Here is a 26,628-nt window from a genome sequence, read left to right as displayed (position 1 = left end):
GATTTAATGTACAGATACAAAATTACAAAGTTTTTTGGAGATACGTTTTATTAAAGAATTCGATAATTATCAGACATCCAGCAACATTGCAGACTGCTCCCACCCTTGTACCAAGGTTAGGCGAGTACATACTCGTGTAGATTAGTTAGATAGATTAGTTTGTGTTGATCGACCCTTACAAAAGAAGTATCAATGAGACGCACTGAGTGCTGCGATTACAGAAAAGTGTGACGCAAGATGCAACATTTAGGATATCACAAACAGGTATATTGCAAAAAAAATAATGTTTTTGTTTATTGATATATTAAGATATTGCAAGAGATATTAACCACTTAAGCTCACTTCTCACATGGGCTCCCGTTACCGGTACATTTGTTCATTTGTACATGCTCCCGTATCACTCTGGCGGACTTATTTTATATGTCATCTGTTCAACGGTCTTTTGGTAGCGTTGTTTGTATTTTAAATTTACTGAAAAAGTCACATGCAGCAAGCATATAAATATACAGTAAACATTTTTGCATAAATTAGGAGTGATTTTTGTGATATATCCAGAGTGATTGGAAAATGTCCAACACAACTTTGGGGGTGAATCCTTAGGTCATTTTAAGAAAAAACGTTTCTGTGAACACGTGTCCCAAAATTCTTCCTAAGGGAGCTACAGTCCCTTCAAGGAGGTGATGAAAAGTTAATTTCTGATCAATATCTCAAAAATGCTTTAATATAAAGTAATGAAATTATGTCTGTATCTTAGCGTTAGTATGTGCTACCATATTATATTATCCAAAATTATTTAAACCATAGGCGCCCGAACTGGCGGTTGGTCATTTTTATTTCATATTTCAAGAAAGGCTGGTCATTGACTGCCCCTGGCTACGAGCGGTAATACTATGTTCCATAATAAGTTAATAATTTTTGGTTATTATTTATTATTATATTTAAAATTTATGGTTCCAAAGTTGAAAAATAAGTAATAAGTAAAATTGTTTGTATCATTCTAAGCATCCAAGCAGATTAAAATTTTTAAACAGTTTTCTTGGAAATGGTTAATTATACAAAATACATTAAGAGTACCATTTTAAAGCGTGTTTTTGCATTAAATCATATTCCAGGATCGTATGGTAAATAGTCGAAGATTTAAAAAATATTAAATAAAATTGGCCCAGTCCCCCCAGTTCAGGACGCCTGTAGTTTAAATAATTTTATTTGAATGATGTTGTATGATAGAATGTTGGAAATAAACTTTAATGGGAAAGTGGATTCAAATTGTAAGCACAGTCCTTTTAGTAAAGAGAGCAAATTTTCGGAAATATGTTTTTCCTTCATCAGGCTGCAAACATTATACAAGATAGAGCAAATAATAGGTTCTATCTTGCATAATCTATTCAGGCTGATGAAGCAAAAACATATTTCCGAAAATTTTCTCTCTTTACTAAAAGGACTGTGCTTGCAATTTGAATCCGCTTTCCCGTTGAAGTTTATTTTCAACCTTGTAACGTGTAGCTCGTTACTTCCCAACAATTAATGTTGTAGAACAGGGACAGCACATACTAACGCTACAGCACATACCAAATTTCATTGATATATCTATATGAAAGTGTTTTTGAGATATTAATTAAAAACTTGGAGAATATTTCAAATATTTTTACCGCAAAATTTCATAAGAAAAACTAACGTGCAATTTATAAATACAAATTTATATTATGTATATTAAAAATACTTCTTACTTCATTAAAACTGCAAGGAACATGTTAAATATTAAAATATACTTTAATAATAATTTTGTGCAAAAAGAAAATGTGATCACTTTTGTCCAGAAAATCCAAAATAAATTAGAAGTACCGTAAGTGGTTAAGATATCACAAGCAGGTACATTATAAAAAAATGTAATGCTTTTGTTCATTGCTTTTTGAAGATCATAACAAGAAACATTTGGATGCGGTAGCAGCACAAGAAGATTTGGCCATGGCTTCAACAAAAAAATCAAATCTGCCCCCCATGATTGATAGCTGATTTATGGAAAAGGATCTCAACGACCGTCTTTACTTTTGAATTTGAAAAGCAAAGAAGAAATCGGCAACGTGCAAGGTGGAAAAGGAAGTGAATGGCGAGCTCTAACCATGTAGCTTCAAAACAAGTGAAGCAAGTGTCGTGAAAAGTTTCAACCTTTGGCAGCATATAAAAAGTAACCATCCTGAAAACCATGCAGCTCTGGTTACAAAAAGGGACCAGGAAGATGAGGCAAAACAGAAAGCTGATGCGGCTAAACAACGTTCATCTGGCTCTTTGAAAACTCCTGGAGAAAAGATTTTTGCGGCGCTTCATCTGAAAAGAAACCCAAAATTGAGCAGACAAAACTTGACTCATATTTGAAGTCCTCAAAGGTTACAGTCACGTGGATGCCAATACTTTCCATGAAGGGCTGATGGAAATGGTTTGCTTGAGTTCAACACCGCTCACTACCTTCAGGCTAAAGAACAAAGGATTCCAAAAAATTGCAGGTGAAATGGGTCGGCAGCTTGGCGTTTCGACGGGGCACAATGCGGTTCGTCATTTAGTTGTCAGCACAGCTGAGTCTGGTCGCAAAGAGCTCAAGAAAGCTTTGGAGCAAAAATTGTGCTACCTGAAAATGGATGCGGCAACCCATGGAAACAGAAATTTCCTTGCAATCAATGCTCAGTACTACAAAGAAGGAAAAGATTAAGCTGTGGTAAAAACCTTGGACATAATCAATACTGAAGGGCGTCAAAATTCTTCATACGTGAAAAGTCAAGTAAAAGCTATTTTAGAAAAATTTGGGATCAGTGAAATGCAAGTGCTGAGCATCTGCGTTGACAATGCAGCAAACATCACATGTGCCATCAACATTTTCAGCGAGGACAATGAAACCATTTCTACCTCTGAGAACAGGGATGTGGACAGAACTGAAGCTATTTTGCCTGATGAAGGAACTAAAGGAATGGATGAAATCGAACTCAACATGGATGCTGCTGCACAATGGATTAATGACCCTAGCCTCATACTTCCAACATGGCTTCATGAGGACAACTCAGAAGTCCAACTGATGAGGTGTGGTATTCACACTCTTCAGTTGGCAATCTGGGATGGACTGAACAAAGAACATGCAAAGAAATTTCTGGCAAAAATTCAACAAGTCATTGTCCAACTACGAACCCCAAGTACTTGAAGTGTTCTGCTTGATCTACATGGGGTAACTCAATCATTGGATACTGTGACTCGCTGGGGTTTGACATTTGCGATGATTGATCGGCTTCTCGTTTTTCAATCTTACTGTGAACAAGTGGCTGCTGCTGGAACAAGAGAACTCAAGTTAATAAAAGCTGAATGGGACGAAGTGAAAAACCTGCGAGACCTCTTGGCAAAGCCAAACCAAACAACCATGAATCTTCAAGCTGTCGATGTAACCCTGGGAGTTTTAATGAAGGAAACTGTCAAAATTCTTGCAAGAAAATGGTGGACAAATTGCAGAAGGAATTCTATCCTCCATGCAGAAACGCGAAGAGAAGCTTTTTGACAACATTCATTTCCTTGCTGGAGTTTATGTTGATCCACGGTATCCGATTCTTCTTACCTCAAGGGAAATACCAAAGACAAAGGAAGGGCTCCTTGATGTTGCTCGACAATTCGAAAATGCAAAATCTATTGCTACATTTGAACTTGGCGAAAGAGGTTGAAGAAAATGAAACACAATAAAAGGAGTCATCAACAATAGAACTGCAGTTTCGGAAAGTTCACACCCTTCAGAAATAGCAGGCTGTTCTCAAACTTTCATCTCCACTCTGAACTTGTTTGAGCGTCCATTCCTGAGACGTCTTCAACCATCACAGGGAAATGGAGATAATTCAAGCACCAATTCTTCAGAAGATGACGTCTTCGAAAAAGAATTGGATAAACAAGAAAGACGCCGGCGAGTTTCTGTGATTCATAATTGTAATGAAGCATTATTTGAGAGAAACTTTCGGGAAGATTGTGAGGCAATGGAGTCTATTGATAGGCTAAAAGTTAAGTCTGTTTTTGAGGCCATTCACAACTACCCACACTGCATTCAGGCTGCCTGTGGAGTTGCTTAAGCTAGTGTAGAGAGACTGTTTTCGGCTTTAAAGTTAATTTTAAACGATTTGTGGCAGGCTATGAAAGACGACTTGATTGCTGCAATAATTTTTTACAGAATGAATTATGAATGATTCTATTTTGTATCATTGTTGATGACATTTAAATTGTCTTAAAAGTCTGAATAAAAATAATGTTTTTTCAAAATTACAGTATGCACTTTTTTATTTAGTTAAAAATTAATTTGAGTCAGAGCGCAGAGCAGAGCTGGAGCAGTCACTATTGGTGCCAGAGTGGAGCAATTCAAAAATTTGATTGCTCCAAATCCCTGTTTATTAGTGTTTGCAAGTACCAGACTGACAGCCCTGGAGACTGTAAAAGATGCCACATGGACAACACTAGTGCAAGCTTCCCCACACAATGTCACTATTCTGGCCCAAGTCTGAGAAGGTAATTTGGTTTCTGTGTCTTCAGTATCTCAGAGGAGACTAATTGTAATGAGAGTTACTTGTGTTGTGGTCTCTGTTTTTAAAACCACATTAAACACAGGAGCCAGCAAGTAAATGTCAGATGACAAATTACTGACTGTGACACAGTGGCCCATTGGTGTTTCACTACTCTGTGAGCAACTCGTCAGGCCTGACATACTCACTACATCTAACCCACTTTTGTCATGATATATACCCAAAAGGTGGCATGTAATATATCAACGGAAAGCTAATAGCTCACTGATCATTAATATTCTTACATGGTGTGTTACTCTTGGGGGAATTCTGCACCACTGCACAATGCAGAATTTTGCAGAATTCCCTGTTTCCCCTGCAGAATTGGGGCTGCAGAACTGCTGGCCACCACTAGGGGATGCTGGACTCTGCAGAGCCCAGCTTGCAGTGAGCAAAGCTGGAGGGTGGGTGGGCTGAAAGCTGCACACTCTACTTGATCCTCATTCTCCCGGAGACAGGAGAGGGCTTGGGAGACCCAGCTCTGGCAAAGGGTGAGGAAGAACAGGGCTGCACCATCCTGCTTTCCCTGGCAGGACAATAAAGAAGCTGGGGGGGAATAAAGGCTCTGGGGAAGCTGGTGTCTGGGCCGGGAGGTGCCCTATGGTTGGTTTCTGAGGGGAGGGGATGGTGGCGTCTGGGCTCTGAGTATGCTCCAAGGCTGGGATCTGGGATGAGAGGGGTGCTGGTGCCTAGGCTGGGAGGTGCCCCATGACTGGGATCTTTGGGGAGGGAGGTGCTGGTGTCTGGGCCAGGGTGGGCTCTAGTGGGAGGGGGGTGTTGGTGCCTGGGCCAGGAGGTGCCCTGCGAATGGGCTCTAGAAGGGGAGTGCTGATATCTGGGCTGGGGGGTGCTCTGTGGCTGGGATCGGGGGGGGGGTGCAGGCAAGGGAGTGCAGGTGTCTGGGTTCTGGGAGCCCCACACATCTCCCTCCAGCAGCCCCCAACTGGAACTGGGTTATCATTGGGGTTTCTTTAACTCTCTACTCCTGGGGGAATCTTTTTTGCTGTTGTCTGTATTGTTGACAGGTATTTAGAAATAAATTACAAAAATAATTGAAACTGGGAGTGATTATATTGTGTTATTTTGAGAAATAAAATATGCAGAATTTTAAAATATTATGCGCAGAATTTTTAATTTTTTGGCACAGAATTCCCCCAGGAGTAGTGTGTATACGGGTTGTACAAAGAGTTATGGATGTATGTTAGAATTATGGTTTTAAAATGTGTTTGGCAAGCAATGCATAATCCCCATCTGCCCTAAACAAATAAGCGTAAAGTTGTTTGTCATCAGGTTGAGATAATGAAGATGCATTTAGATAAAAGAACAACAAAATCATCAATTTAGCGAGTGGGGGAGACAGCCTCTTATGGGGGTCTGCCCCTCAAATGATAAGCAATTGAATCAAATGATTGTATACAATATTGCTGTATTATAAAAAGCGTATTGAGTAATGTCTTTTATGGAAGTCTGTGACATGATGATGACTAATAGCATTGTGAAATGTCTGCATTAGCACTATATGAGGAATTGTGGATACTCACTGATATTATGCTTTAAAGGCTGTGACCAAACACAGGGAGAAACAGTTTTTCCCTCAGACAGGAGGGAAGGGATTATCTACACATCTCCAATTTAATTAAACAAGATGTGACCAAAAACAATGGAAATCATATTTACATATGAATCAGCAAGGGGATGGGAGGTCCACAGGCAGGAAAAAACATCATAAGATTATCCTGGGTCTGGGGACAAAACAGTGAGTTTGGGAAGATATACGGAGAGAAGAAGCAGTCATCTTGGCATCCATCACTGGACAGATAAAAGGGGACAGAGCTCTTGCAAGCTGAGTCCTTCAGCCAAGGGGGTTAAAGTCTCTGAGAAGTGAATACAGTACAAATTACTCCCAAGGACATTCTGCACCAAAAAATTAAAAATTCTATGCCGAAAAATTAAAAATTCTGCATACAATATTTTAAAATTCTGCACATTTTATTTGTTAAATAAATGTGGAGGCTCCCGCATGGCATTGGGGAGCATAGGCCACTGACTGCAGAGGTGGGAGATCACTGTGCAGCTTTCCCCGCACCTGGACGCAGACTCAGTGGGGAGGCTGCACCCAACCCTGACACAGTGCAAGGATCAGGCCTGCTCCAGAAACATCCCATGGCCTTGCCCCTCCGAGCTAGGTGCATCAGGTGTGGGCAGATGGGATCCAAGTGTGGAGGAGTTTAGTGCGGGGGGATCCAGGTGTGGGTTGAAAGGGTTCAGTGTGGGGCAATCTGGGTGTAAATGGCTCAGTGGGGGATCCAGGTGCCTGGGGGGTGGGGGGGTCCGGATGCAGAGGGGCTTGTTGGCAGGTTCTCAGTGAAACAGTAATGGGACTCTGCTGGGGGGTACCGCTGAAGGTGGCTGGGGTTCAGTGCGGAGGTCCAGATGCTGGGGAAGTGGGGCTCAGTGGTGTGGGGATCCAGGTGCAGCTGGTTGGGGCTTGGTGGGGTGGCTCATTGGGATGGTCCAGGTGCAGGGGGAGTGGGGCTCATTGTTGGGGTTCTGAGTGTGGCATGTGTGTGAGAGGCGCAGCAGGAGGGTTTGCAGAGTTTCCAGAACGAGGTGATGAGAGCTTGGATAAAAGTTTTAGCTGTGTGGATGGATAGGAAAGGTTGCATCTTAGAGATGCTATGCAGAAAAAATAAATATTCTCTCCCCTTATTTAATATTCAATATCCTCTTTTCCTTACCTGCAGAGTCACAAACTTTCTCTGAGAGCTCTATCCGAGCATAGCGTTGTACCTCAGGACTTTTTGTTTGTCCAGTTACGCAGTACCCTGCTGTCTTCCGCATCTTTTTGTTCCAGATGATTTCCATTTTCTCTGGCAACTGATATAAAAAAAAAACAAAAACAGTGCATTTGAACCATGCAGGGGCATGTGCGGGAATTTAAATTTGACCCCTTTTGGAGGGGCACGTTCTGTGCCCCTGCTGAGGCCCAGGTTTGGAGGAACTGTCAGCTCCTGTTGCAGCCTCAGAGTTTGTTCCCCCCCCGCACCCCCACCCCAGGAAGCCCGTGATGATTATTGGGGGACCCTGTGCCCCTGCTTGCCCCCCCATCCACACCCCCTTGAACCACATCACTGCCAACTCATTCACTTCCTCAAGTCCTTAAACTTCTGCCCTTGTGTGTACCACTACAGCCCTTCACAACACACCTTGGTGGGAAAGGACACCTTTGTTCATACCCTTTACACAGAGACAGTGGGAAGTTAGATCTGAGAAACTCACTTTGCCTTCTCTACCTCTCCTTAGGGGCTGAAGAACTTCACTATCTTTAGAGTATAAAACAGCCACAGAATAGTAATATTCTTTAAAAAGTTTTATTAAAAGCAGAGAAAATGGTAGTAAACCAAAAAAGAACGGTTTGCATTATACTACTTAAGTAACGGAGTACAGAGAAAAGAAGGAAAATCTCACATCTCTAGAAATCAAGTCCTTATATGACCTCCCTGCCCTGGTTAGCTTGACAATCTCTTTCTCAGGTATTCAGAGAGAAATGTCTGCACCCCCTCTCTCACACAACCTGCTTATCAAGATCTCTGATCTAGGGTTGTAGCCTTCCCCAGCAGATTGTCTAAGGAGGTATTAAATGTCCTTCACTGATGCTCAATAGCTGTCTTTCAAATACTTAGCTACCAAATTCAAGTGGAGCCCTTTATAAGATCATTTGACCTACCCGTCCCCAGTTTATCCAGACCTCTTTTTAAAATCTCATCAATTTTCCCTTGCCAGGAAGTGTAACTTCTAATCTTATCAACTACTTAATCTCTGATCCCTTGTTGCTCCAAAATAGCAGCAGAAAGGAACCATCTCTTTCAGGATTCTAGTACTGCTGGTATGCTTAGTGCACGTCTTCACTGCAGTTAACCTGAACTCTTACCTGGTTTTTAGTTCAAACTCCTCTACCGTCCACACAAGAGAAACTTTTGATCTGAATTTGGAGGTGCTTTAAATGCAGGATAGTTTATACAAGTAGGCTTTCCTTTCACTTGCCTTGGACCCTGCCCATTCTGCAGCTAGGATGCAGGCAAAAATCACTCAAGTTCTGATAGTCCTCCAATATCCTTCCCACAGTTCTCCATGAAGGACAGACAAGTTCTGGTAATTGACTGGGAAAGTCTCCTAGAGCATCTCAGTACAGAGAACCATACACACGAGTGAGTGCAGAAACAGTGAGGACTCAGTAAGGTGAGTCTGGCTTTGCTGTTGAAATGCTGGGGTAGGCTAACTTAAGTGCCAATCATCTGGGTAACCTGTGCTGTTAGAGAGCCTACAGCAGCAATTCCCAAACTGTGATCCTGGCAGGCACTTGCTTCTGGTCTGCAGAGAGCTGGCTGATCAAGTGGTGCTGGGCTCTTTAATTCCAGTTTTTTATATAGGAGTAGGAGCCAGCTTAAGATGCCTCAGTTAGGGTCCACTGCCACATAAGAACAACAAGGAATCTTTTCGGTACCTTAGAGACTAATACATTTATTTGGGCATAAGCTTTTGTGGGCTAGAACCCACTTCACCAGATGCATGGAGTGGAAAATACGGGAGCAGGTATAAATACATGAAAAGATGTGAGTTGCCTTACCAAGTGTGAGGTCAGTCTAACGAGACAATTCAATTGACAGCAGGATACCAAGGGAGGAAAAATAACTTAAGAGTAAGAGAAGCATTCCAATACAATGGGGGCTCTACAGCTACCTAGACATATAAGAATCAGAAGGCTCCATAAGGGACCAGATTCATCCAAGGTATCTAAAATAAATTTTTCCATATAAGCAACAGATATAGTTACTTAGGGACGTTACATGATTATGAACGGGAAGGGAGTCTGTGTCCTTGCAGTAATGAATGGATCAGAAGGTCTTTCTCCACAAGACTATTAAGAGGTAACTCACACTGAGAAAGTCTGATAACTCCCAGAGTAAACCTATGATAAATCCCTTTTTAAAACCCTCACATTTTCAACCTGATTCAAATAGAAGCACCTTGTTACAAGGCTGAGCTTCATCCCAGTTAGTGAGCTAGAAGGAAAGGGCAATGGTTTCACAGAGAAAGCTAGTTAGCAGGATAACAGTGATTTTATTGTCCAGAAATGTGTTTACAAAAGCTACCTTTTGCTCAAAGATGGTGTTGTTATAAAGAGTGTAGAGCTTCTGTGTCAACTCATCCTTCTTTTTCCTGAAATTTTTCACATATTGGGATGCTGGGTTTGACAGCTCTTGTAAGAAACAGCCTGGCACCCCACACAGATTCCACCTGCATGAAAAGCAGCAGCAAAAAAAGCACATTTGTTGTCACAGCAGTCTTATGAAAAAGAATGGTTACTTACCTTATAGTAACTATGGTTCTTTGAGAAGTCTTTGTGGATACCATTCTAGTTGTGCACGTTCCCCAGGCATGAGAGATTAGAATCTTTTGAACAGCAGTCAGCCATGCCTGCAGCATGTATGTCTTTATATCCCACATCTAAGGGCATAAAGAACAGCGCAGCTGCAACCATCCCTCAGTTCCCTTGCTAATTCAGAATCCCAGATAACGAGGACTCTGAAAAAAAGTGGGGATGAAGGGCTGGTTGTGGGATCCACACGGACAATAATACCTCAGAAGAAAAAATACTGTAAGTTAAGTAATTGATTTGAAGTTGGGTCCTTCACAGCGAAGGAGAGTGTCCTAGCCACTGGGATATGGGGTTGTGTGGGCTGGGTCTCAATCTGTCCTGTTGAAATTGTTTTTCTTTTTATAAATAAATAGTCCTTGGAGCAGGGACTTGAACTAGGGTCTCCTGCATTCTAGCTACAAGGAATGCGATCTTCCATGACAAATGGGAAAGTGAACAAGAAGCTAGAGGCTCAAAGGGCAGGCCCATGAGCCTCGGTGAGGACAAGGTGGAGGTCCCATTGGGGGACCGGGTCCCAGACCGGCCGAAAGAGTCTTTCAATGCCTTTCAGGAATCTGATAGTCATCTCATGTGAGAATACTGATCAACCCTGGACGCAGGGATGGAAGGCCGATATGGTTGCCAGGTGAACCTTGATCGAAGAGAAGGCAAGGCACTGGTGCTTTAAGTGAAGCAGGTAATCCAGAATGGACTGCAGAGATGACTGGGTCAGGGAGATATTCTGTTCTGACACCCAGCAGGAGAATCGCTTCTACTTTGCCAGATAAAAGTTGCTCTGGTGGAGGGCTTTTTGCTCTCCAAGAGCATGTGCTGTACCTGACTAGAGCAGGCATGTTCCTCTGGATTCAGCCACGCTCCATCCAAGCTGTGAGGTGGAGAGAGACGAGGTTCAGGTGCAGCAACCGACCGTAATCCTGTGAGAGTAGGTCTGGGCAGCTAGGAAGTGCTAAGGCTAAGTCCATGAGTATGCTGAACCAATGTTGGCGAGGCCAAGCTGTGGCGATAATAATGATCTGTGCCTTGTCCCTCTTGATTTTTAAGAGGACCTTGCCGATGAGCAGAACTGGCGGGAAGGCATACATCAGGTCTCCTGACCAAGACAGGAGAAAGGCATCGGAAAGTGAGCCTCTGCCAAGACCTTGCAGAGAGCAGAACTGATGACTCTTTCTGTTCTGTCTGGTGGCGAACAGGTCCACTTGGGGAGCTCCCCACTTCTGGAAGAGCATCCTGACAACCTCCGAGTGAAGGGAACATTTGTGGTGAGAGAAGAAGGACCTGCTGAGGTGATCTGCTAGTGTGTTCCGGACGCCGGGGAGGTGCGAGACTTCCAGGTGGATCGCATGTTGGATACAGAAGTCCCACAGATGAAGGGCTTCCTGGCACAGAGCCGATGAATGAGCTCCCCATTGCCTGTTGACACAGAACACGGAGGCCATGTGGTCCATCAACACCTGCATCATCCGACCGGACAGTTGGGGAAGGAACACTCCGCAAGCTTCTCTCGCGACCATAGCCCAAGTCTGCAGTGTACTGAGATGTACTCCCCAACCGAGATTGGATGCATCCAATATCAGGGAAACCGTGAGTTGTGGGCTTGCAAACTAGCACACCCTCCAACACTAGAACTGGATCAGACCACCACTACAAGGAGGTAAGTACTCACGGCGGGATCACGAGGAGTTTGTCCAGGTGATGCCTGGCCGGGAAGTAAAACGACGCCAGCCACATCTGGAGAGGACGTAGTCTGAGCCTCGCACGCCAAACAACATACATGCATGTGGCCACGTGCCCCAGTAGTCTGAGACAGACCTGGACAGTGGTGAATGGATGGGCAGTGATGCTGGTGATCCGATCTGACATTGCCCTGAACCTGGCCTCTGGCAAGAACGCTTTGGCTCGGGGAGCGTCGAGGACCACTCCGATAAACTTTATCCTTTGAACTGGAACCAATGTTGATTTTTGTTTGTTTATCAACAGGTCCAGAGCTTGACAGGTGGCTCACCATGTTGTGATGCTGCACTGGACATGGACTCTGGAGTGGCCCTTGATGAGCCAGTCATCGAGGTACGGGTAGATCTGGATATCCTGATGCCTGAAGTAGGCCACCACTATTGACATGCACTTTGTAAACACTCTTGGTGCCGTTGCCAGGCCAAAAGGGAGCACTGTGAATTGATAGTGGGCAGTCCCAACCATGAATCGTAGGAACCTTCTGTGCCCGTGAAATATCGATATGTGAAAGTAAGCATCTTTCAGACTGAGGGCAGCGTACCAGTCTCCCAGATCCAGGGAAGGAATGGTGGAGGCCAGGGAGACCATGAGGAACTTCAACTTCTTGAGATACCTGTTGAGGTTTCGCAGGTCAAGAATGGGACACAGACCCCCCCCCCCCTTTGGTCTTTGGGATAAAAAAAATAGTGGGAGTAAAACCCTTTCCCTTTCAAGTGCAGAGGAACTTCCTCTTCGACTCCCACTCACAGGAGGCCTTGCACCTCCTGGGCAAGCAGATGCTTGTGAGAAGGGTCCCTGAAGTGGGAGGGAGGGATAGAAATAAACTGGAGGGTATACCCCCCTACTACTGTGCTGAAGACCCAGTGGTCCAATGTTATAAAGACTCAGGTAAGGAGATAAACGGTTGGAAAATAACAGGGGTGCTGGATCCAGGACAAAGGCTGGAAGGTCGCCCTTGAGCGCAACCTCAAAATGCCTGCTTATTACCTGGCTGATTGCGGGTAAGAGCTCAAGTGAGCCGAGGTGGTCAGCTGTTGGCCTTGATGGCACTTCTAGCCCTTGCTCTTCTTGCGGAAGGGCTCTGATCAGGATTGGCTCATGACCTGTGGGACTTTTTTTTTTGCATCCATTACTCACCCCATAGTGACAGCTCCTGTGGCTCCTATCTCACAGGCCTGGGCCTGGCTCCTCACCCTGGGCATTGCAACCAGGCATGCAAGGTTGTAGCACTACTCAGGTTTGGGCCTCTATTATGGGGGTGAGAAGGGGGAAACTTGAGCATCACTGTAACCCAGTGCACCAGGTCACAATGCCTAGAGTGGGGAGCACAGTTCATCCCTGCGGGATGCAGGAGCTGCCCGTACTTGGAGTGTGGGACAGGCTCCCTCTCATCCAGGGGAACACAAAGTTGCCCATGCCTGCAGGTGAGTGTCTAGCTTCTTCCCGGCACCAGTGTTTCCTCCACACCCAGGCTGGTATTAGGATAGCCGTGCCAGGGCAAAGTGTGTTGCTGCAAATGTGCGGTACCTCCTCATTTGAATAAAAAAAAGTAAAAAAAAAAAATCACAGAGCTATAATGGTAAACTTAATAAATTTAGCATGACTGCTCTGTTACTTTTGATTAAAAAAAAAAGTGTGAGAAATTCACAGCACTTGTCATGGTTCACTAAAGGATCTGATTTCAGAGTAGCAGCCATGTTAATTTGTATCCGCAAAAAGAACAGGAGTACTTATTGCACCTTAGAGAACAACAAATTTATTTGAGCATAAGCTTTTGTGGGCTACAGCCCACTTCATTGGATGCATAGAATGGAACATACAGTAAGAAGATATATATATACACACATACATACAGAGAACATGAAAAGGTGGAGTAAGAGGCTAATTAATTAAGATGAGCTATTATCAGCTGGAGAAAAAAAAAACTTTTGTAGTGATAACAAAAGGATCTGAGCCTCCCTTGACTGGTGGGAGGACAGAGGAAATGTGTGTGTGTAGGTCCTGTTCAGTTTCATGCTCTCAACAAAGACTGACCACAGACACTTCCCTCACAAGTTGCAGGGGCCCCTTGCATGGAGGGGCAGGTAACACAAGGGACATGGTCTCCTCAGGAGTCTGTGCTCCACTTCAGTGTGTTGGAGTTGAGAGCAGTCAGTTTGACCTGTATCAAATTCCTCTCGCATTTGCAGCCAGTCAGTCTAGGTGTTATCAGGCAATATGATGGTGCTGTATTACGTTTACAAGCAGGGAGGATTGTGCTCCTTGGAGTTACGTGCGGAGGCTGTTACCCTCTGGAACTTGCGCCATACCTATGCAAAATGTCCTGACCCACTGCGCATCTGCCAGGAGTGCAAAACACTATGGCATACTCCTTGAGCAGATAGCTCTCCACATAACATGTGTGGCAGCTGCACAACCAAAATCTACAGGTGGTGTTTTGCGTGTGAGGGTCTCCAAACCACAGAGCTATGTGTGTCGAATATGAACAAAAGGTGCAAAGAGTTCTGCTACAGAGGGGGTTGCCTCCTGGGCAACACTTTCCTCAGGTGATGGCTGGAGGCCCTAAAGTACACATTTCCCCACCCAATCCCCCTGTTACAGAGGGTATTGAGGAAAATCCAATAAAACAAGGCACAGGTCATTCGCATTGCACCTGGTTGAATCCGTCAGGTCCAATACCCCATGTTATTGCCTCTCCCAAGGCATGCCAGCCGCCTCTCCCAAGGCAACAATTCTCGACTCAGAAAAGGAGTGCACTTCCCAAGTTTCCCCCGACCCAGTCTTTTGAACAGATCTAGAAGCATGGTGGTTGCTTCATACATTCTTTTCAGAGACAATCTTCTAGAGTAGGGGTGTGCTGCTGTCCCCTGTGGACAAAAGTGAGCTGCCACCACTGACAATACCTTGGTGAAAACTCTCAGCACCATCAAGAGCCTGAAAGAGTGCCTGGTACTGGTAGTGTTTGGCCACAAAACCCAGGAATTTTCTGTGTGACAGGTGAATGTCCATGTGAAAACAGGGATCTTTGAGATTGAGGGTCATGAATCAATATCCTAAACCTAATGAGAGGATAGATACAGAGTGACTATTCTGAACGTCAGTCAGCAGACAAAATTGTTCAATCCCCACCCCATCTTTTTGGGGATGAGGGAGTACCTTGAGTAGAACTGTTTCCCCCTTGCTGCTAGTTCCATTCCTCCTAGTTGAAGGAGCGACTTTACATCCTGAATGAGGATGGGGAGAGGTGGTGAGGGGTGGGAAAGGAAGAAGATAGTCACCAGCTTTCCCTTGTCAATCAGGGCCCGAAACTGCTCCTTACTGTCCTGAAGAACCTTATTGACAAAGCCTGTCAGCTTGTCATAGATGATAATATATTTGACCATCAGTGCTTGACAGTTTTAAACTCAAAACTGGAGGTAGGCCAACAAGGATGCCTTCCTCCCAAAGAGGTCCAGCATCTTTGCTTCTTGGTCCTGGGGAGTAGACCGGGCTTGTTGGTGCTTACTATGCTTGGTGGCCTGTGACACTACCACAAAGTTGGGAGGCAGCTATAAGAATAGGTATTCTGACCCTTTCAGAGGTATGCAATACCTCTTTGTAGCCCACTTGGATACTGGTGGAACTGTGGCCCAGTTGTGATTGGAAGTGCCAGTATACTCAGTCCAGAACTGCGCAGGATGTCTAGCAGTCTGTGGACTTCATGGACCTCTTCCAAAGGAAATTGTAGCCTTCTGAGCAAGTCCTGGAAAGTCCTTAGGGTATGGCAGGAAAGCTGGAATCACCGCCTCATCTGGAGAGGATGTTGACAGGATCACCGGCATGGTGTTTGCCTATTCCTGTTATTGTGGCTGTTGGGGAGGGTACTAGTATCACAGGTCTTCTGGGCCCCACTACTGTCATTGTGAGACTTCAGACCTTTTTGGTGCCTGGCCCCAGGGTGATGGGTATGTAAAGGGAGGGTATGTCTGTTCTTTTGGGAGTACTGAGATACGTTGGAGACTCCTGACACACTGTATGGGCTTTGCCCCCAGAGGTGCCCCTCAGGGAATAGTCAGAATATGGGGCATACCCAACTCCATCTTTTGACTCTGACCTCAGATCAAAAATGGGAGAGGTCTCAGTGTCTGAGGAGGTGGTGATCAGCTGCCTCTACTCATTGATGGTACTGGTGACTGGTACTGAGGTAGCTTAACTCCAGCTTGAAAACACAAAGGGTGCCGGATCTGGCAGTGCCAACACAACGGCTGTTGTTGGTGTCAAAAATACTACTCCCAGTACCAGGAGTTGATACAGTCTTGACCTTCAATGAAGTACCAGGCTGGTCTGTCCCGATATCAGACAGATAGTCCCACTCCAAAGCATGAAGTCTCTCCTGGCTTGGTATGAGATGGGGACATTTGCCTCTTTGAGGGCTTGGATATGGAGCTCCCTCTTTCCCTTATTGGAGTGCTTGTCTCTCCTTTCCCTCCCCATTTGCCTTGGCTCTGCTCATGTCTCTTGGAGCCAGCTGGGAGAGGGTGTGGAGGCCTGGAACTGGCTGGAGACTGTGTACAGGCTTTGGAGGCCAGGGTGGCGTAACTGGAGGAGCTAAGGGAGGCAGAGGTATGTTGATGAGGCTTTCCAGGACACTGTAGATTTGTCCCACCTCCGGTCAGACAGACCCTGAGCTGTTAAGGAGGATGAAAGGCCCAGAGAAGGAGAGCACTCAACAGGAGCAGAGGGAAACCGTTCCATAGTTGGGAGCCTCTCGCACTGAGGTTACCTCTCCAGGGGAGGGAACTCCAGTCATTAGGAAAAGGCAGGTATTAGTAATGGGAGATTCGATCATTAGAAACATAGATAGCTGGGTTTGTGATGACCAGGAGAACCGTATGGTGACTTGTCTGCCTGGTGCGAAGGTTGTGGATCTCTCGAGGCATCTAGATAGACTTATGTGTAGTGCTGGTGAGGAGCCAGTGGTCATGGTACATGTAGATACCAATGACGTAGGGAAGAGTAGAAGTGACATCCTGGAGGCCAAATTTAGGCTGCTAGGAAAGAAACTGAAATCCAGGACCTCTATGGTGGCATTCTCAAAAATGCTTCCAGTTCCACGTGCAGGGCCAGGTAGGCAGGCAGAGCTTCAAAGTCTCAATGCGTGGATGAGACAATGGTGTAGAGAGGAGGGGTTTAGATTTATTAGGAACTGCGGAAACTTTTGGGATAGAGGGAGCCTATACAGGAAAGATGGGCTCCACCTAAACCAAAGTGGATCCAGACTGTTGCTGGCACTTAACATTAAAAAGGTTGCAGAGCAGTTTTTAAACTAAGAGATGGGGGGCGGGGGAAGCCGATTGCTGCAGAGGTGCACATGGATCAGACAGAGACTTCTCTTACAGGAGAGTCTATTGATAGATTTCAAAGTAACAGCCGTGTTAGTCTGTATTCGCAAAAAGAAAAGGAGTACTTGTGGCACCTTAGAGACTAACCAATTTATCTGAGCATAAGCTTTCGTGAGCTACAGCTCACTTCATCAGATGCAGTGAGCTGTAGCTCACGAAAGCTTATGCTCAAATAAATTGGTTAGTCTCTAAGGTGCCACAAGTACTCCTTTTCTATTGATAGAGAGTCTCTAGGTTTTAGTCAGGAGGAGAGGATGGAAGAGGATAAAGTATGGGCCAGATCAGACGAGAAACATTCACATAAAGAAAGTGACACATCAGAAAAGGGCAGACAAATAAACAGTGACCAGTTTTAAAGTGTTTGTACACAAATGCTAGAAGTCTAAATAATAAGATGGGTGAACTAGAGTGCCTCCTGTTAAAGGAGGATATTGACAAAATAGGCATCACAGAAACCTGGTGGAATGAGGACAATCAATGGGACACAATCATTCTGGGGTACAAAATATATCGGAAGGACAGAACAGGTCCTGTGGGGGAGGCGGGGGAGGCGGGGGAGGGAGAGGGAGAGAGAGAGAGGAGTGGCACTATATGTGAAAGAAAATGTAGAATCAAACGAAATAAAAATCTTAAATGAATCCACATGTTCCACAGAATCTCTATGGATAGTAATTCCATGCTCTAAGAAGAATATAACAGTAGGGATCTATTATCGATCACCTAACCAGGACAGTGATAGTGACGATGAAATGCTAAGGGAGATTAGAGAAGCTATCAAAATAAAGAACTCAATAATAGTGGGGGATTTCAATTATCCCCATATTGACTGGATACATGTCACCTCAGGATGAAATGCAGAGACAAAATTTCTCGATACTTTAAATGACTGCTTCTTGGAGCAGCTGGTACAGGAACCTACAAGGGGAGAGGCAACTCTTGATCTAGTCCTGAGTAGAGCGCAGGATCTGGTCCAAGAGGTAACTATAACAGGACCGCTTGAAAATAGTGACAATATAACAACATTTAACATTCCTGTGGTGGGAAGAACACCTCAACAGCCCAACACTGTGACATTTAATTTCAGAAAGGTGAACTATGCAAAAATGAGGAGGGTTAGTTAAACAGAAATTAAAAGGTACAGTGACTAGAGTGAAATCCCTGCAAGCTGCATGGACAATTTTCAAAGACACTATAATAGAGGCTAAATTTAAATGTATACCCCAAATTAAAAAACACAGTAAAAGAACTAAAAAAAAAGAGCTACCGTGGCTTAACAACCATGTAAAAGACGCAGTGAAAGATAAAAAGGCATCTTTTAAGAAGTGGAAGTCAAATCCTAATGAGGTAAATAGAAAGGAGCATAAACACTGCCAAATTAAATGTAAAAATGCAATAAGAAAAGCCAAAAAGGAGCTTGAAGAACAGCTAGCCAAAAACTCAAAAGGTAATAAAATGTTTTTGAGTACATCAAAAGAAGGAAGTCTGCTAAACAACCAGTGGGGGCCCTGAACGATCGAGAGACTAAAGGAGCACTTAAAGACGATAAAGTCATCACAGAGAAACTAAATGAATTCTTTGCTTCAGTCTTCACGGCTGAGGATGTTAGGGAGATTCCCAAACCTGAGCCGTCTTTTGTAGGTGACAAATCTGAGGAATTGTCACAGATTGAAGTGTCACTAGAGGAGGTTTTGGAATGAACTGAGAAACTTAACAGTAACAAGTCACCGGGACCAGATGGCATTCACCCAAGAGTTCTGAAAGAACTCAAATGTGAAATTTCGGAACTATTAACTATGGTTTGTAACCTGTCCTTAAATCAGCTACTGTACCCAATCACTGGAAGATAGCTAATGTAACACCAATATTTAAGAATGGCTCTAGAGGTGATCCTAGCAATTACAGACTGGTAAGTCTAATGTCAGTATCAGGCAAATTAGTTGAAACAATAGTAAAGAATAAAATTGTCAGACACATAGAAGAACATAAATTGTTGCGCAAAAGTCAACATGGTTTCTGTAAAGGGAGATCAGGTCTTACTAATCTATTAGAGTTCTTTGAGGGGGTCAACAAACATGTGGACAAGGGGGATCCAGTGGACACAGTGTACTTAGATTTCCAGAAAGCCTTTGACAGGGTCCCTCACCAAAAGCTCTTATGTAAATTAAGTGGTCATGGGATAAGAGGGAAGATCCTTTCATGGATTGAGAACTGGTTAAAAGACAGGGAACAAAGGGTAGGAATAAATGGTAAATTTTCAGAATGGAGAGGGGTAACTAGTGGTGTTCCCCAAGGGTCAGTCCTAGGACCAATCCTATTCAACTTATTCATAAATGATCTGGAGAAAGGGGTAAACAGTGAGGTGGCAAAGTTTGCAGATGATACTAAATTGCTCAAGATGGTTAAGACCAAAGCAGACTGTGAAGAACTTCAAAAAGATCTCACAAAACTAAGTGCTTGGGCAACAAAATGACAAATGATATTTAATGTGAATAAATGTAAAGTAATGCACATTGGAAAAAATAACCCCAACTACACATACAATATGATGGGGACTAATTTAGCTACAACTAATCAGGAAAAAGATCTTGGCGTCATCGTGGATAGTTCTCTGAAGATGTTCATGCAGTGTGCAGCGGCAGTCAAAAAAGCAAACGGGATGTTAGGAATCATTAAAAAAGGGATAGAGAATAAGACGGAGAATATCTTATTGCCCTTATATAAATCCATGGTATGCCCACATCTTGAATAGTGTGTACAGATGTGGTCCCCTCATCTCAAAAAGATATACTGGCATTGGAAAAGGTTCAGAAAAGGGCAACTAAAATGATTAGGGGTTTGGAACGGGTCCCATATGAGGAGAGATTAAAGAGGCTAGGATTTTCAGCTTGGAAAAGAGGAGGTTAGGGGGGATATGATAGAGGTCTATAAAATCATGAGTGGTGTGGAGAAAGTGAATCAGGAAAAGTTATTTATTTGTTCCCATAATATAAGAACTAGGGGCCACCAAATGAAATTAATGGGCAGCAGGTTTAAAACAAATAAAAGGAAGTTCTTCTTCACTCAGTACACAGTCAACCTGTGGAACTCCTTGCCTGAGGAGGTTGTGAAGGCTAGGACTATAACAGGGTTTGAAAGAGAACTGGATAAATTCATGGAGGTTACGTCCATTAATAGCTATTAGCCAGGATGGGTAAGGAATGGTGTCCCTAGCCTCTGTTTGTCTGTGGGTGGAGATGGATGGCAGGAGAGAGATCACTAGATCATCACCTGTTAGGTTCGCTCCCTCTGGGGCACCTGGCATTGGCCACTGTCAGTAGACAGGATACTGGGCTGGATGGACCTTTGGTCTGACCCAGTATGGCCATTATTATGTTCTTATGGAACTAAACTCAACGGAATGCTCCTACCTTTTTCAGGTCAATGTACTGGGTTGTGGGGAGAGGGTGTCTCTCCTGTCAGCGGTCCATGGTCTCATAGGCCTCTCCATGAGGAGTTTTCAGACTTGAAACTTCCTTGACTGCTTTGTCCTCCTACACCTGGTCTGGATGTGGGTTTCCCCAGGCAGTACAGACAGGAAACATAGTAGACTGTGACCAGGAAGAGCTTGCGATACTTTTTGAAGCGGAGGATCCTTGGCACCCTTTCCCTGCTGCCACTGGAAGAAGCAAAATGCCTTTTTTTTTTTTTTTTTAAATAAAAACAGGAATCGCTCCTCCGAATTTTAGGGAACCGAACCCCAAATATCTATCCCAATTAACTACACTAAATAATTAAAGCTAATTAAGTATTAAAAGTTATTTACAATTTATTTACAGGAAAAAGCTGAAGAAGTTAGCATGAACACTGACGCTCTGTCCTAAACAATGAGTGGTAAGAAGGAAGTAAAGATGGCAGCAGTCCGGTAGCTCCCCCTAAAAACCCTTGGTGTGACGCACAAAGAGAGTGGGGGTGCCCAAGTAGACCAAACAGACACTCCTAGGGAAAAAATCTCCAGTCCTGGGCACATAGAGTACATGTGCAAACCTGTAGTGCACTACACAGAGGATCAAGCACTTGAAGAACAAGTATGATCCTGCGTTATAGTGAGATACTAAATAAACTCAATCAGTTTAGTTTATCCAAGAGAAGATTAAGAAAGCTCTAATAATAGACAGCTCTTTAATCTAAAGGGCAAAGGCAGAACAAGGGTTAGAAGCTAAAACTAGATAAACTTAAAAAAAAAAAGCACCTTATTTCTAAACAGTGTGATTAACCACTGGAAGGACATACCTACCTAAAGATTCTCCAGTACTTGGAGCTTTTTTACTTAAGACTGGATCTCTTTCTAAAAGATAACTATATAGCTCAAACAGAAATTATAGAATTGGTAGAGAGTTTACTGTGTGACGTTCTTTGGCATGTGTTATGCAGGAGGTCAGACTAGCTGATCATAATGACCCCTTTACAAGCTTTAAAATCTATAAGTAAGTTCCAATATCATTATATAAATCAAATGGTATGTCAGCACCTGAAATACTTTCTTCAGTTTCAGTTACCCTACCTCCAAAGGGATACAGCAAAAAGAGGCAGTTCAGAGACAGGTGACAAAATGATTAGAAGTGTGAAAAGACTTCCATTTCAGGTCAGACTGAAAATATTAGGGTTATTTAGAGAACAGGCAATAAGAGGGAGTATAAGGGAGGTATTTAAATGAATGCTACAGAGAAGGTAATAAGGTGCACTTGTTTACCCTCTCTCACTACAAGAACAGAAGGAAGTTCAGTACATTAAAAACCTATAAAAAAGTTTGTTTTTAAACACAATGCACAAGTAATCTCTGGAACTCAATGCCACAAGATTGCGACAAAGTTTCGTATGTTCATAGAAAGTATTAAACATTTCTATGAACTGAAAACCCCAAAGAAGCAATGGTGCCACAAGTCTGCCTTGGAATGGAGGCTCCCACAGCACTGAGGAAAAGATGGTTTCAGAAAAAGACTTTCAGAATCTGACCCCCAGATCCTATCAGGGAGTGGTCAGGGTTCAACAATGAGGACAGTTCAAGTAATTCAACACCCTTTCTATCAGAGCTCTTGAAAGGCACACAATAGCCTGAGACTCAAGGGACCATCTTTAGGGCTACGTGTTTGTCATAGAGCTCGCGAAAGTCATGGATTCTGGGGCCAGCTGCTTGGGTAGTCCTGGGGTCAGCCACACTGGCTGCTGCTGGAGTGGCCCTGCAGCCAGCTGCACCAGTCACTGATGGAGTGGCCCTGGGGCCAGCCACACCAGCTGCTGTTCTGGTGGCCCCGGGCACCGATCAAGCAGCAGCTGATGTGGCTGGCCCCGGGGACTGCCTGAGCAACTGGTGCCATGGGCCCCACTGGGGCTCCTTCCCCTGGCTCATAGAATCATAGAATATTAGAGTTGGAAGGGACCTCTGGAGTGCTTCAGAATTGATTCCTTGAGGACTTGCTCCATGATTTTTCCGGGGACTGAGGTGAGGCTGACTGCCCTGTAGTTCCCAGGATCCTCCTCCTTCCCTTTTTTAAAGATTGGCACTACATTAGCCTTTTTCCAGTCTTCCGGGACTTCCCCCGATCGCCATGAGTTTTCAAAGATAATGGTCAACGGCTCTACAATCACATCCGCCAATTGCTTTAGCACTCTCGGATGCTACGCATCCGGCCCCATGGACTTGTGCACGTCCAGCTTTTCTAAATAGTCCCGAACCACTTCTTTTTCCACAGAGGGCTGGTCACCTCCTCCCCATGCTGTGCTGCCCAGTGCAGTAGTCTGGGAGCTGACCTTGTTCGTGAAGACAGAGGCAAAAAAAGCACTGAGTACATTAGCTTTTTCCACATCCTCTGTCACTAGGTTGCCTCCCTCATTCAGTAAGGGGCCCACACTTTCCTTGGCTTTCTTCTTGTTGCCAACATACCTGAAGAAACCCTTCTTGTTACTCTTAACATCTCTTGCTAGCTGCAACTCCAGGTGTGATTTAGCCTTCCTGGCTGCTGGTGCCTTAGTAGTATCTGTAGGGTCGGCTGTGGCACCCCCTTGAGTCCCGCACTCATGCGTCGGTATATTAGGCGCTGCCAACCCTACGCCCTCTCGGTTCCTTCTTGCTGACAGCTCCGACAGAGGGGCAGGAGGGCAGATAATGGAATGGACATGAGCAACACATCTTGAAGAAAAAAGTTACGAAAGGTAGCGAGCTGTTTTTTCTTCTTCGAGCGCTTACTCATGTCGATTCCATTCTAAGTGACTCACAAGCAGTATCCCTGGAGGTGGGTTCGGAGTTCACGGTCATGCGGCCTGCAACACTGCCTTACCGAAGCCAGCATCGTCTTGGGCCTGCAGGGTAAGTGCATAATGAGACATAAACGTGTGGATGGATGGATGACGAGGTAGCAGACATGCAGATATCTTGAATAGGCACTTGGGCCAGGAATGCCACCGCCAAGGCGTGCGCCCAGGTTGAGTGGGTGGTTACAATTGTTGGTGAATGCACTTTTGCCAGATCATAGCAGAAATGGATGTAGGAAGTGAACCAGGATGAAATTCTCTGGCCAGACACTGGAAGACCTTTCATCCTGTCCGCCACCGTGACGAACAACTGCGTCAGCTTATAGAATAGCTTGGTCCTTTCGATGTAAAAGGCCAGGGCTCTCCTGATGTCCAGGGAGTACAATTTGTGCTCCTCTTCTGACTTATGAGATTTTGGAAAGGAAGGAAGGAGAGAACTACTAACCACTTGCTACGCAACGGGAAAAAGGTGCTCCAACCAACCGTCATTGGCGGTAAGAAGGAACTGAGAGGGTGTAGGCCGGCTGGCACCTAATATACCGACGCATGAGTGCGACACTCCAGAGGGCCCCGCTGGAGAACCTACTGATACCGCTAAGGCAAAAATCTCTGACGACTGTGCATGTGGGTGCACATGTACCTAAAATGGAATCGACATGAGCAAGCATTCAAAGAACAAGCTTTGTAATTTTAACTGTTAACTGCAGCACAAGTACTTTTGTAGCCTGACAAATTTCCAGAGTGCTAAATCTACATGACAGCAGTGCTTTACCTCTAACTTCACCAGCATTTCCTGACCCATTTGTTATACACATAGGAGAGAGTAAAAGATGGAGAAGAGAAAGACCTACCTTTCCTCTGTATCTGATGAATGTACACAATAGACTGATCTGCTCTTAGGAACCTTCAGAGAAGGCATTTCTTTAGATGAAGAGGATTCTGACTTTGGTGTCACAATTCTCTCTTTCTTAACAGAGTATAGTGCACTGTCACAGGGAGGCTTGAAGTTTCCCAGTTCTGCAAGTACAAACCAAAAGATTAAACAACCAATTTAACCAAATATCATGAAGTTCCACCAGCGAATACAGAATATAGAGACTGGCAACAGGACCACAAACCACTACACCGTGAACTGTGCATTCCTTACTCAATATGCCCACCTTCAGAGGTGCCTGGGCATATTCACAAGATTGCCTTCAAAACACCAAAGTAGTTTATTGGTTAACAAACATGATATAACTGTCTCAATAACTAGAGCTCCTCTACTACTGCCAAAAATATTACTTGATATATTTATAGTCTTTAGAAAAATTATTTCAGTGTCGGAAAAATCTTCTTTGATCTGCTGAACATTAACAGTTCAAATCAGATGCAAAAACAGTTTGTAATCTCTCTCTCACCCTCCCACCCCCAGCATTAAAATGGAGTTAGGACAAAAGCAGGCATCAGAAACTTAAAAATAATAGACAACAGATGTAATTATCCCAAAACCAAGTGTTATAGACCCAGGAAATTCTGATTAAAAGTTACACTTAACAGTAAACCAAACATGTTATGATACGGAAGTGCACAGATAAGGCACTCATACAATCTGAATTCTGACCTCTAGAGAAGCCATGGAATAACAATGTGATTATGTTTAAGACATTTTAGAGCTTGTGGTAACAGATTAGATGAAAAATAGTTGCTTACATAACTAGCCAGTATTATGTATTCCACTCTCGGTGCGCATATACCCATGTGCTTGACTTCAGATTCTTTTGGCCAGCAGTAGCCATTGGGTCTGTCCCTGTGCCCTGAGTGTCTTCATGTCTCCTCCACTCACAGGCATAAAGGGCAGAGTGGGGTCAGTTGTGTCAGTTGCTTTGCCCAGTACAGGACTTAGAAGGTATAGGACTTTGCAGAAGCATGAAAAAAGGGCAGGTTGTGGAATACACATGGACAACATCTTGAAGAACAACAATTACTGTAAGGAGAGTAACTTTTTCCTTTTGAATGCTTGTCCACATATATTCCATTCTTGCAAGCAGTGACTGATATAAAGGTGGTTGTCGCTCAGATCTACTTAAATAGGGATTGCAACACAGCTCTGCGAAAATGGGAATCAGAACTAGATGCCTCTTAAAAAAAATAATGTTTAGAAACTGGATGTGCTGATCCCCAAGATGCCGCTTTACAAATTTCAGAGAACTGAAGAACTCTGTATAAGGAAAGGAAAGGAAGCGGTCCTGAATTTTTTTCTGATCACCCTTAGAATCAGAGGGATTAGAAGGTATGCATACATCACCCCTGGAGTCCACAATATGAGGAATGCATCTGCTCAAGATACGGGGGTTCCAATCCCCTCTCAAACAAAGATTTGACACTGTTCTTTTCCATGGCAAACAAGTTGGATGACCCTACTCACAAAATACTCTTTGAATGATGGAGTCTTATTGATCACTGTCAGAAAACTATTCGAAGAGCCAACAATATATACTGTAATCCTAGCAGATAAAGAGTTATGACTGTTACTTGCTCAAGTTTCACAGGTGAATCACCTCCTGGCATAAAGGAGAAATCTGGCTAATCCCTGTCTGTTTATGTAAACATCACTGTGGTAATGCCTGCCATTACCAAAACTGTCTTCCTTTCATTCAACGCAAGACATGTGGCACATGCCAGGTAGACTGCTCTGAGTTCTAATATGTTGATGTACAGGTGACTATCTTTGCACGCCCACAGTCCTTAGCCCTTGTGATGGTTCGAATGAGCTCCCTATCCCTTATTGAAAGCATCTGTTACTAATGTGTTTCTGGATAGAGCTGGAGAAAATGGAACATTCTTACAAACTGCATTTGGGTTCTTCTACCAATTTAACAATAATATGTGACAGGGTCGGGCCAGATGGCTATAGGAGAGTAATAGAAGGCATATATATTAGCCCCAGGCTAAGTAGGTCCCTTTTCCCTGGGTAAGGTAACAGGGAAGGTTCCAGAACAATCAGGAACCTTCTGGAGACAATTAGGACAGGCTGACTAGAACACCTGCAGCCAATCAAGAAGCTGCTAGAATCAATTAAGGCAGGCTAATCAGGGCACCTGGGTTTTAAAAAGGAGATCACTTCAGTTTGTGGTGTGCGTGTGAGGAGTTGGGAGCAAGAGGCACTAGGAGCTGAGAGTGAGAACGTGGACTGTTGGAGGACTGAGGTGTACAAGCATTATCAGACACCAGG

General features: G+C 44.1%; 1 protein-coding gene across 5 annotated transcripts in view; it reads right to left on the bottom strand.

Moving 5' to 3' along the window:
* Positions 1 to 26,628, bottom strand: part of GCNA (germ cell nuclear acidic peptidase) — a 50,116-nt gene that overhangs the window by 4,735 nt on the left and 18,753 nt on the right. For all 5 annotated transcript variants that reach the window (XM_037909748.2, XM_043521928.1, XM_043521930.1 and 2 more), the window contains 3 exons: positions 24,266 to 24,431; positions 9,728 to 9,872; positions 7,313 to 7,451 (listed from right to left, as the gene is read on the bottom strand). In XM_037909748.2, coding sequence (XP_037765676.1) covers positions 7,313 to 7,451; positions 9,728 to 9,872; positions 24,266 to 24,431 — 450 coding nt within the window. The remainder of the gene's footprint in view (positions 1 to 7,312; positions 7,452 to 9,727; positions 9,873 to 24,265; positions 24,432 to 26,628) is intronic.

Source organism: Chelonia mydas, chromosome 9, assembly GCF_015237465.2.
Source record: "Chelonia mydas isolate rCheMyd1 chromosome 9, rCheMyd1.pri.v2, whole genome shotgun sequence".
NCBI classification, from domain to species: domain Eukaryota; kingdom Metazoa; phylum Chordata; order Testudines; family Cheloniidae; genus Chelonia; species Chelonia mydas.
This window is presented reverse-complemented; position numbering and strand designations above follow the sequence as displayed.